The 12,297-nt window shown below is 38.6% G+C and overlaps 1 protein-coding gene and 2 non-coding genes across 3 annotated transcripts in view; all 3 read right to left on the minus strand.

Moving 5' to 3' along the window:
• Positions 1–11,993, minus strand: part of SF3B3 (splicing factor 3b subunit 3) — a 39,054-nt gene extending 27,061 nt beyond the window's left edge. Inside the window, exons 1-8 of the mRNA XM_068991698.1 lie at positions 11,907–11,993; positions 8,656–8,793; positions 7,178–7,504; positions 6,049–6,221; positions 5,332–5,473; positions 3,146–3,258; positions 1,570–1,707; positions 670–773 (exon numbers count right to left, since the gene is read on the minus strand). Of these exons, the coding sequence (XP_068847799.1) occupies positions 670–773; positions 1,570–1,707; positions 3,146–3,258; positions 5,332–5,473; positions 6,049–6,221; positions 7,178–7,504; positions 8,656–8,725 (1,067 nt within the window). The 5' untranslated portion in view covers positions 8,726–8,793; positions 11,907–11,993. The remainder of the gene's footprint in view (positions 1–669; positions 774–1,569; positions 1,708–3,145; positions 3,259–5,331; positions 5,474–6,048; positions 6,222–7,177; positions 7,505–8,655; positions 8,794–11,906) is intronic.
• Positions 1,958–2,048, minus strand: LOC138097253 (small nucleolar RNA SNORD111). The gene has a single exon (XR_011146458.1). It is a non-coding gene; the product is annotated as a small nucleolar RNA SNORD111 (small nucleolar RNA).
• On the minus strand, positions 6,816–6,895 carry LOC138097254 (small nucleolar RNA SNORD111). The gene has a single exon (XR_011146459.1). It is a non-coding gene; the product is annotated as a small nucleolar RNA SNORD111 (small nucleolar RNA).
• Positions 11,994–12,297: the final 304 nt, after the last annotated feature.

Consider the following 12,297-nt stretch of genomic DNA (forward strand, 5'->3'; position numbering starts at 1 on the left):
ACAAATGCACAAAGATGTGGTATATATACAGAACAGAATACTACTCAGCCATAAAAAAGAACAAAATAAGCCACTTGCAACAACATGGATGCAACTGGAGATGATCATACTAAGTGAAGTCAAAAGGAGAAAGACAAATGCCATGTGGTAGCATTTATGTGGAATCTAAAACTATGGCACAAATGAACCATCTATGAAACAGGAAGGATAAACAACGAAGGTCCTAGCACAGAGAACAAAATTCAGCATCCTGAGATAAACCATAATGGAAAGGAACATTTAAAAAAAAGAGAAACAGTACAGTTGGAAAGATTGGTGACATGGCTGGGAAGCTGCTGTAGGTACTAACGAGTTTCAGCTTCAGACTTGTACAAGTGACATGTCTAGGGAACATCTATTTAATACTAAGTAGTTCAGCAGGAATGCCCAACAAAAAGTTCAGGAGATCACTTCTAAAGCTACTTTTTGCAGCTATCCACAGGTATTGATTTAAGCCACTAAAATAGAGAAAGTCATCAAGGGAAAGAACATAAAAGGGAAGAGGGCAAAACTTTTGTTCTGAAGGACATAAAACATTCTCAGGAAAAACTACAAGGCCTTGAAACTACCTCTCTTTCACCAACTTTTATAGTAATCAGGGTGAAACGGGATAATAAAAGGACTACTCACTGGTTTCCAAATTCTGATGCTACGAAAAGGAAGCCTGTTTTAAGCACACACATGGCAGCAGCAACAGGCACAGTATCAAAATACTTGAGCCGGATCTCAGTAACCTGGAATGAAAAGAGAAAGATTCTAGTGTGCAGGCAAATGAAGCCACAACATGGAAAACAGTGCAGTATAATAGGACAATGTAATAAAACAAAAGTGGCAAAAACAAATCCTGTCCTTCACATCCACACCAGGAGTCAGCAAACTGCAGCCCGCAGGCCAGCCATGCAGCTCACATACTCCCAATGGCTGCGTCTGTGCCCAGCGGTACAGCCAAGCATGGAAATGGACCACACGGCCCACAAAAGCGGAAAACGTTCACTGCCTGGCCTTAAACAGGAAAACAAAAACACAAAACTTGCCAACTCTTGAGCTAAACCAGTATCTAACAAATTGCCCAGTGCTCAATGCTCCTCCAAGGGATAAAAGTGACAGATCTCATATACTGCCAGTTTTCAGGCAACATAGAGAGCTTTCTCTTGTCATTCACTAGAAGCGGCATTACCCATTCTCACATTATATATATGTAATGAGACCAAAAATCTGTTCACCAAGGGGAGAAAATTTACATTCATATTTCAATTCCAAACTTTAAAAGCTTTAACACCTTAAGCAACTACTTTTTAAGGCATTCTGCCCCTGTTTTTTAAACTTGTAACTATCCTTTCTATCTCAGAGAGTAGTTGAAATGAACAAATGGCTTATAACACCACTCTGTAAACCTTAGATAACCATCAGTTTTCAAAATAAGGTTATTTAACTAAAATTAGGATGGAATTGTAGCAAGTTTTATCAAATTAGACTAATAACAGCTAACATGCTTTTTCATTTTTTCTCCCTCCTCCATGGTCTACTTACCATATCTTCATCTGTCTCCAAAGTGATCTTAAAGATATCTCCCTGCTCAGTTTGAGCCAAAAAGAAGAACATTGATTTGGTCTTATGGGTGGCAGAGCAGACAAAAATCATTCCTCTTTCAGGGTCATCCAGGTCATTCTAGCAAAGTCAAATACACAATCAACATCTTAGAAATTAGGATTTCTTTTCTGGAATTCAGCACCTTACCAATAAGGATCAAACAGGCCACCAAATGTCTAGAGGCACCTGGAGTCTCTCCATGCAAGCTGTGACCCAGAGCAGCTTGCCAACCACAGGATTATATAACACAATAAACAGAAATTCTTGTCTACTATAAATACATAATAAAGCTTAGGTTAAAAAAAAAAAAAGCCACAATTCCACTCTACAGCCTGATCAGATTAATAAGGCAAAAACTATCTCCAGAGAAAAATGTCAGAGAAGAGACATGAAATTTAAAGAATCATCATTTCAGGCTGTAAATAAGACTCTTACACGTTCACAGTACTATCCAAACCACCAACACCATCCCTCTTCTGTCTTTATCAACTTGCCAAAAACCAAAAGGTATCCCCCTCAACCGGATTTTGTTTCTTTTTAAGTATTTCCAACATTTTGTATTTCTCTCAAAGGCAAAACATGTTTTATATTTCTTTGGAGTCCCAAAGTCAAGTATAGCACCTGGCAGTCAGGTGCTTAATAAATTTCTGATAACTAAACTTTATTACTTAACACCACTCCAAAAATTTAACTTGCTAATCTTACCAAATTTTCTAAAATTGATGTAATCTTACTCAAATACCATGTACTAGATAAACTATGTCTTAAAAAGATTTAACCCCAGGACCTATAAATTAATATTAAAAAGAAAATTAATTTGGGGTGAAAATAGAGTTTGAGGAACCAGAGGATCAATGAAGATTACCCATGTGCTGCTGATAACTGAAGCTGGGTACACAGAACTTCATTATAATCATCCCTCAACACCTGCAAGGGATTAGTTTGAGCCTCGAGGCCCCAGATACCAAAATCCACGGATACCCAAATCTCTTAAAAACAGGGTAGTACAAGGAACTGTCGTAAAGTGTAATGATCCCTACAACTTATCTTCAAATGGTCTTGCCTAAAAAACACAGATACAAAACAAAGAAAAGGCCAATGTAGCAGAGCAGTACTAGTAAGTGAATCTAAGTGAAAAGTATATAGGAATTCACTGTTTGCTCCTTTTAGATTTTTTCTGTGCTGGAATGGGGTGGAGTAGGGGAGAATGAAAGACTATTTACCTGTAATGAATACACCTGGATTCTTCAAACTAGAAACTTTCAGGAATTGCAAATGTTCATAGGTTCTTCAAGAATGAAAATTGTATCTGCTTTTTTAAAAACCGAAGCACAACTGACTTACAATATCATGCTAGTTTTAGGTGCACAACCCAGAACTGTGCTGATTTTCAATTTTCTTTCTCAGATTTTGTTTTGTTGTGCTAAAATACTTACTGACTTTACTAAAAACACTTAACAAAAATTAAGTTCATTTCACAACATAAATATATTCTCTTATGGAAACAAAGACCTACCCGTCTCCTGGGAATTGGACAGCGGATATCCGGTTGGTCACCGAAGTTCTTATAGGTAATGTAGTTTTCGGAGCAGATTAGCACTCCACTTGGACCATCTGATCCCCCTGGAACTGTCAAGAGAAAACAATAACCAGTAATGATTTGACATAACTATGAATTTAACCTTCAATTCCTTCTCTCCTTCAGCACAACTTAAAGGTGCCTGAAGGGGCTAAACATTCAATGTGTTTCTTTTCCCTGAGAGTTACACTAGACAAGGATGGAACACCATTTGGGTGATCTCAGCCTGTCCAGATATCTAGTAAGGCATCTAAAAGTTTAGATCCAAGCCAAGAACTCAGTTCTCACCTTCAGACCTATAATCCAACTGCCTAATGGACACTCTTACATGGATATTCCATAGCAGGTTAAAAATGAACGCATTCACAAACCACTGCCAAGTTCCTTACCAAACCATTTCCTGGGTTCTCAACCTTAGAGAACACTGTCATCAACCAATCGACCAAACCATCCTTTCTGCAGCAAAAAGGATGCCATCCTTCAATTCACTCCTCTCCCACACTGGTTCTACCTCTTCAGCAGTCCTCATGCTGCAAATCTCTTTTGGTTTAATGGAAATGCTTCCTGACCTTACCACCTTCCATTCCACTACCAAAATGTAATCATGTGATCTTTCTAAAACATTCACGTTTAGTAGGTCATTATTCTTCTGCTTCCTCCACCCCAGCTCTTCACCTCCAATGATCCAACCACAATGAGCTTTCAGTTTTCAATGAACCATGTTTTTTTCCTGCATTTGGGCTTTTGTGCATTCTGTTTCCTCTGCCCACAAGAGAAACTCCTCCTCCACCCTCACGGCACCTAACTCCTAACTATTCCTTAGTCCTCGGCTAAGAGCACTTCTGAAAGCTTTCTCTAATGCACTGCCTTCCTTTTCTGGTTAGGAACCCCTCCTCCATGCTGCCACGGCATGTGGCACACTCTGGTAATTTTTGTGTTACTAGTATGTATTCACCATTATACTCAATCTTGTATATAAGGAGACACCACAACAAATTTTTCACCACGCAGTCCCAGGGGCCAGCAGATTGACTTTGCAGATAGTGATCAGAGGTTCAGTAAACATTTGTTTAATGAATGAAACCCTTGTAAATGAGAAGTATCATAATACATTATAACAAGTAATTAATGTAATCTATTTTTTAAAATGCTTCTGCTTTATAGTCTCTTCCTAAGATTTAACACTCAAAGACAACTGCTATTTTATATTTTTCTTCTCCAAAATCCTATCCAACAACAGATATACTTCATTTTAGACATCAAATGCAAATGACTCAAAACAGAAAGGACTGGATCACCATCTTAGATGAGCCTAATACAATTTAGATACCACAAATATAGTTGTCCTTTAGTCTTTTAATATAATGAATTAAACTAATATTGATTCTTCATGGTGAACCTCTTTGAGCTCCTACAAAAATCATACTTTGCTATGACGCATAAAAAACACTGTTGAATATGATTTGCTAAAATTTAAGATTTCTGCATCTACCATCAAAGGATAACTAGGCTGTAAATATTTCTTATTACTGTCCTTCCCCAGTTTTGGTATGAAGTTATACTAAGCTCTTAAAGTGGTACATAGGTTTTTATTCTTTTTCTGATCGCTCAAGAAATTTAAGGTCCCTAAAAATTCTGGACCTTAAATCTTCTGAGGAAAATAAGTTTTTGATTATTGCCCCAATTTTTTAAAACAAATGTTGGTCTATTCAGGTTCTTAATTTCATCTTCTATCAATTTTGGTGACAGTTTTCAAAAATATTTCTATTTCATCTAGGCTTTCAAACTGAAGGACAGTTTTATCTTGTTTCATCCACAACATGTCTTTTCATAGAGCCAGATTTTCATTTTTGTAATGAGACTGAAAGATTGACTACAGCCAAAACACCAGAGCAACCACCAGAAATCAATATTCCAAGCTGACTGCTCTTTTTTTCTCTATCCCATTAGAGGGTAAGAGTTAACCACCACATGAATTTCTAACGTCCCCAAAACACAGACAAGGCACTCAGGTTTACTATGAATAGATTATAGTTTCCAAATCCTATTAAGTAAACACTCCTAAGTTTGGGCATAAAATGGACCAAGCAAAATGGTACAAAGCAGATCAAAGAAAAAAGTACCTGTAATTAGGAAGTTTCCATGTTCCTCCAAAGGCTCACTGTATTTTCGGACTACGTGATTTAAACCAAGGTCTAATTCGTAGAAAGTAAGCGTCTGCTGGGTATTAGCTGCTGCTTCCCCAGTTGGATCATTGTCTGCTTCCTAGGTAACAGTGGCACAAAGACTAATCAGTACCATAAAATCAAACTTTCAAAGCTGGAAAGTAAGAGTGGATACATGTATATGTATAACTGATTCACTTTGCTGTACACCTGAAACTAATACAACATTGTAAATCAACTATACTCCAGTAAAAATTATTTAAATAAACGAATAAAGCTGAAAAGGTCATTAAGATTCTTCCATTTCACAAACCAGGAAATAGTGGTCCACAGATGCCAAATGCTTTGCCAAAATTCACACTAAAAAATGGCAGAATGGGAGTAAGAACCCAAGTTTTCTACTTCTGGGACCAGAAAACACTGCCTTCCTCTCAAGGGAAAGAATGGCATGTCCCATCTTTCACTATCTCCCAATGAAAAAATATCCAAAACACCACTTCACCTCTTTTTTTCAGGGCGTTTCCCCAATAAATCCCCGTTTACACAGGGGGACTGTTCAAACCACAGCAAAGGCACTACCATGTGGTCAGGTAAATGCTGAGATGCTCCCAAGTGTTTCAGAGAGGCATTTGGAGCATAACAGTAATAAAAAAATTGTGACCAAGTAAGATATACCTCATAATCCATTTCCAGACAAGCAAACATTGGATTTTCAAATCCCACATCTACTCCAACGACGTGATACACTAAAGTGTTTGCTTTGTGAGCCTCCAGTGGAGATGAAATGGTAAGTCGGGCTGCAGCATCTCTGTTCAAGATATACACCAATTTCTGTTTCTCAATGGCACCTGTGGATGGAGACAAAACATTAAAAAATTCCAGATAATGAAAAGACAGGCTACAGAACAGCTAGATTTACATCACAATTATTTTCTAAATGATAGCCAGTACTAAACTCTACAAGTGCATTAACTTAAGATTTTGCTAACACTAAAATAGACAGGAGCTAAATTTTACCCTTCTCGTTCTAATATAGATTTTTTTTAAATTTAGCAGTGCTGAGTCTTAGTTATGATATTCAACATCTTTGCTGCAGTAAGAGGGCCCTCTTTAGTTGTGGCTTGTATACGCTTAGTTGACATGTGGGATCTACTCCCCTGACCAGGGACTGAACCCAAGTCTGCACTGGCAGCTCAGAGGCTTAGCCACTGGACTACCAGTAAAGTCCCCATAATAGGGATCTTAGTTAGTTAGTTCAGTCGCTCAGTCATGTCCGACTCTTTGCAACCCCATGAATCGCAGCACACCAGGTCTCCCTAATATCCCACTAACTTTCCAAAAATTTTTATGACAAACTAAACAAAAATTCATAAAATTGCCAGCTTTGTTCTCTGAATTAGATCTAATAATTTTGCAACTGGTCACAGAAGGTTGCCCTCTGGAAGCCTGATCAGATATGCAGAGTTTTCTTCAAGAGATTTATCAGAGAAGAGACATGAATGTAAATCATCACTTCAGGCTGATGAAAGCAACCATACTCTTTGCCTAATAATGTGAAAACTTTCAGCATAGCCTTTTTGGTATAGTTAAAGAAACCAAAAATGACCCATTCCCAACTAGATAAGAAGTAGAAAAAAGGTGTGTTACAACTTTCCCCATTGTTTTAAAAGAGAAAGCAACTTAAACACCCAAAATGATACAAATTTTATTCAGGTGAGTGATTTCTTGGTACGCTACCAAAATCACAGCATTGCTATTCTGAACTGAGCTTAAGATCAAAAAGCCAACAGAGTAAGTCACGCACTAATCATAACAGCTCGCCCTTTGGGATCCACAGCTAAGAACTGGCCAGGAACAATGCGGCGGCATCCACTCTTGCCAAAGGTTTCTTGGTGAATCTTCTCAAACATATTCTTAGATGGCTGGTATTCCAGGATAACAATCCGACCTGAGTCACTGCCAACCACAATGTAGTCTTTCGTGCCACCTGTCAACCTAAAGGCCATGAGCGACCGGATGACACCAAATACTTCCACAGTTAGTAGAGTGTGCACTTTGCCAGTGTTGGGATCAGGGCGAAGCAGCTCCAAGATCTTTCCTCGGGAAACAACAATTTCCTGTTGTTTGGTTCCTGAAAAACACACAAAATAAAGATCATGAACAATAAGAACTAGTCCAAAAAGTAACCTTCATGGATCAAAATGCTACTACACACAAATACAACTAAATGAGTTGGAGGCTTAGTATTTCAAATTAATTTATTCTACTTTAAAAGGTCCTTTTCCTAGAATTTAAAACATTTAACAAAAGTGGTATCAAAGAAAAGCTTTTCATAAATGATCGTGCAAGCTTTTTTAAAAACTTCTTTTAATTTTTCTAAGATTTGCCATCAATAAGCATAATTGGGAGTTGTCTACAAATGATATTAACGTATAACATTTAGCTTTGTAAAATTTAAAATCTCCAAAGGCTCTTTCTAGTCCATTTTAAAGACTATTGTTCTAAGAAATCATATTAACTTTTTGTGCAGTTAGATGTAGCGTCCCAAAGAACTTTCAAAATTGCTATCTAATATATGCTGTTTATTTCTAAAAAGCTCACCTGCTTTCAAAACTGCAATCAACACCTCCAAATGCATAAACAGCCAACGTGAACCCAACTCTCCCTGCTACTCATATGCACCCTGATGAGTTGTCATCACCTTCAAATGTTGAGAATAACCGATTTCCTCCTTTCTCACACTCTCTGATCTCAAGTAACCTGCTATCAATGTTACTGTCATTTTCTCTGCCACCCAGGATGCAAACTCATATTCTTCTATCTATCCTCACTGCCCCAGCATAGGTCCTCACTATCTAATGCCTAAATGGCCTCCTACCCTACCTGATATACCACGCCTACCTATCCCAATCCATTCTCATTTGCTCAATGCCCAATCACTTATCAAGACACCTTACTTTCTAAAAGTTCTTTGGAAATGGGATAAGATCAATTACTTTAGAAACTGTAAAGCATTACATAAGTTACAATGTTCTCTAACAAACTTTTTTTCATAATTTGTTTTTTACAAAAAGGCTTGATGTTGAAAAACCAATCTGAAGCATAAAACTATTAATATTTAAAATGTGAAGAATTCCCTGGAAGTCCTGTAGTAAGGACTCCTCACATCCACTGCAGGGGGCACAGATGCAATTCCTGGTCAGGGAACTAAGACTCAGCAAGCCAAGAGGTGCAGTCCAAAAAAAAAAAAAAACACCCACACGAAACTTTAGAGGAACTTACCAGAGAAATTGCCATGAATGGCAAAGCTGATGCCAGTGGCTCGCTGCAAGGTCAAGTTGTACAGGAACATGGCAGCAGTAACAGTGAGCCGCCCACAGCTCCACAATTCAGACCTTGGTTATACCAAGTCAAAGCAAGCTAAGAGCACATAAAAGCAGAAAAATATCAGCTGTGAAACTGTTAACAGATATTTCTCTAAGGCAACATCTAGTGAAGACAGCAGAACCAGCAGAGTAAGGCTTCCTGCGTAACAACATACTTTCAGCAATTAAGAGTGCTTTCTACATGCAGGCACTGTGCTACTATACACTTTGCTTCTAATCTCACAAGAAATATATAAAGTACATGATATTACACTAATTTTACAAGTAAGAAAATTAGGCTAAGAAAACAAACTGCTTGAGGTCACACTTAGTAAAACACATTAGGGAGCTGTACTCTGTACCATTAATGCAACAATGTTTATTTAACTTTATTGTCACGGAAACAAACTAGGTCTACATTTACTTCCATTTGAATAACGTCTACTTTCACATGGTTCAGAATTCAAAAGCACAGCAAAAAGCTCACTCCATCCATTCCCTAGCTATTCAGTTTTCCTTCTTGGAGGAATCAATTTCACCAAGTTATATCGTGTCTTTCCAGATATTTTCTGTATGCACAAAAAGAAACATATTAATACTGTATACTATGCCTTCATTTTTAACTAAAGATCATTGTATACTCACATTATAGCGCAACTGATTGTTCTTAATCATTTCACCTATCTTGGACATAGTGACAAACAAAAGACTTTCTCGTTTTTTTTTTTTTTAACAGCTATGTATTAATACAAGGATATGCATTTCATTGAATGGGTATATAAGAATTCACTTAGCTAAAACCCTACTGATGAACATTCATTCAGGTTCTTCCCAACCTCTTGCTAATATGAATACTGCTGCAAAGAAAAATCTTCATATATAAGTCATTCATATGTGCATGACTGTATTTCTAAGATTAATTCCTAGAAGTGCAATTGCTGGACTGAGAGACTTACACATTTGCAACTTTGATACATATTGACAAACTGCCTTTCAAAGAAACTCTGCCAATTTACATCCCCAGCAACATGAGTTCCTAATTTCTACAACCAGACTTTTGCTGATCTAATAGATAAAAGTACTCACCTACATCTCTTACAGAGCTCTATATTTACATTACTAGAAACTTAAACCAGTTGCTAAGTCGTGTCCTTTGGGACCCCGTGGACTGCAGCACACCAGGCCTCCCTGTCCTTCTCTATCTTCTGGAGTTTGCTCAAACTCATGTCCTTTGAGTCAGTAATGCCAATTTTTAAATTTAAACCTACTGACCACCAAAAAACTAAAAACTGAACTGTCACCTCAGGAGGAAGCCTCTCCAAAGGAATACACAATCACAGAAAAGGATTCTTCTCATCAGATAGAACTCAAAACTGCACACTGATGTACCTCTACCATAAAAGAATTACCAAAAACTACATCTAGACACACCTACTGCTAGAAGACAAACTGACTTATTTTTCCTCACTCAGAGACAAAAGCAAGGGATCTCGAGAAATTCAAAGTGATCACTGTGTAATTAACACATGAGTCTGGTTTTGTTAAATGAGAAAAGAGAATTATGAATAAACATCCTCACAAATAATAACCATTTCTGGGCTGTGCAAGAGCAAGGGCTCTTGTCTCTCTGGGCTACCAAAGAGAGGACTCCAGTCTAGAAACAGGTCCAGAGAGATACACATTTTCCTATTTGAAACCAAGGAACATCTTTATTGTCCTAGGATCATAGGGAAAAAAGGAAAAGGCCTGAGGTGGAATAACAGAGTTGAAAAATGACCTACAAAAAGAAAAACAGAGAAAAAAAAACTATAGACACAAAGACATAGATACACACACTCAGAAGGCCTTAGAAACTGAAAAAGTTCCAAGGAAAGTTGTGCTCAGCTAAAGGTCTGGGTGGAAAATAGAGAACGTGTTTGCAATTGCTGTCAATCAAAAAGTAGTAAATGTATTACCATATGTAAAATAGATAGCCAATGGGGAATTTGCTGTATGGCTCAGGAAACTCAAACAGGGGCTCTGTATCAACCTAAAGGGGTGGGATGGGGAGGGAGGTTCAAAAGGAGGAGTAAAAATAAAAGACCAAAAAAAAAAAAGGAGGGGGCATGTGTACATCTATGGCTGATTCACGTTAAGGTTTGACAGAAAACAGCAATATTCTCTTGAGCAATTATCCTTCAGTAAAAAGTAAGTTAAAAAAAAAAAAAGGAAATGTGATTCTCAGATACAACTTCTTCTCTTGCATCTTGCTGTGGTTCAAATAATTTCAAAATTCCCATTATCAACAACAGAATTCACAATGAAACTCCTATCATGTTGTCAATATGATCCATGTGGTAGGATTGACTGACTTAATTCAAAATATGAAATTTTTTCGAAAACAAACAGGAGACCAGGGGCCATTTCTGAAACCTGGAAAAGCTGCCCCTAGGCTACCTTTCTTTCTTCATAGCTCACTGAGGAACTCGGCCTGTTTTCTAGTTGCTTTACAACTAATGCCATCCATGACTATCTTTAGAAATCAAGCTGGCCAACGATTGTTATCTTGGGTAATGGAGGAAGTTCAGCCAAAATAGTATACCAGGAGCCTCTAACGGCCCAACCTTGGTATATTATTTCCCATACTAGACTGATACACGGGAATGCTGTCTGTAAACACGAGGAGACGAGCCTGTGATTGCTCCCTCCACCCCTTTTCTATATGCCGAAAGAACATCACTGCATGCGATCACGGAAGGAAACAAGCTACCCAAGTGCCAAAGCATAAACACGACACAGTCTTGATTTCAAAGGCTGTTTCCATTATTTACACTTTTAACGCCCAAGACCTTTCCATTCCGCCGACCTTTCCATTTCCGTGCGTCATATTTACTTTCGCAAGGGGGAGAGGTCCCTCCTGCCATTCTCACACCTTCTCCAGTGCCTAAAAGGTACGGTCTCTAGAAAGCTAATTTTGAGCCAGGCCTAGTTCCCACACTGTGAACGCAAGCGGGAGGCGATTCCCTAAAGCCGACCCGAGCATTCCCCCTCCGCCACCTCCTCGTCGTTTGCCCTTACCTCTCGGGCCTAAGCTGCCTCAGAAACCCCTACCAAAGGCTCGGCCCAGCTCCCTACCTAGCAGCTCTCCCTCTCCCTGGATTCAAGGAGGTCAGGAAGTTGCTTCCTTACCTTGTAGCAGGGAGGATGGCGTAGATATCCAACAGATCCTCAGTTTCCTTGAAGGCCTAAGCCACAGACAACGCCAAGCCGCCGGCGTCCGCCATTACCTCCGAAGATGGGGACCTTCCGGTTGGCGCGCGACGGATAAAGGTCCCCACGGGCGCCTGAAGAATGTATATATAATTTTTTTAACTGCTTCTGTCTTGCTTCCACATCGCATTGAAAATTATTTAAATATTCTTTATGGCCGTTATTTTTTCCAGGAGAATATGGAATGAATTGGCTTTCTAAAGTAGATAGTTAAAAAAACAATCTACAAATTCATTAGGCACTTCCGTGGACAGCCCCAAAGACGTGTTGCGCCAACGAGGAGGGGGCCTCACGGGGCCGGAAACGACGA

Source organism: Capricornis sumatraensis, chromosome 20 (genome assembly GCF_032405125.1).
Source record: "Capricornis sumatraensis isolate serow.1 chromosome 20, serow.2, whole genome shotgun sequence".
Taxonomy (NCBI): domain Eukaryota; kingdom Metazoa; phylum Chordata; class Mammalia; order Artiodactyla; family Bovidae; genus Capricornis; species Capricornis sumatraensis.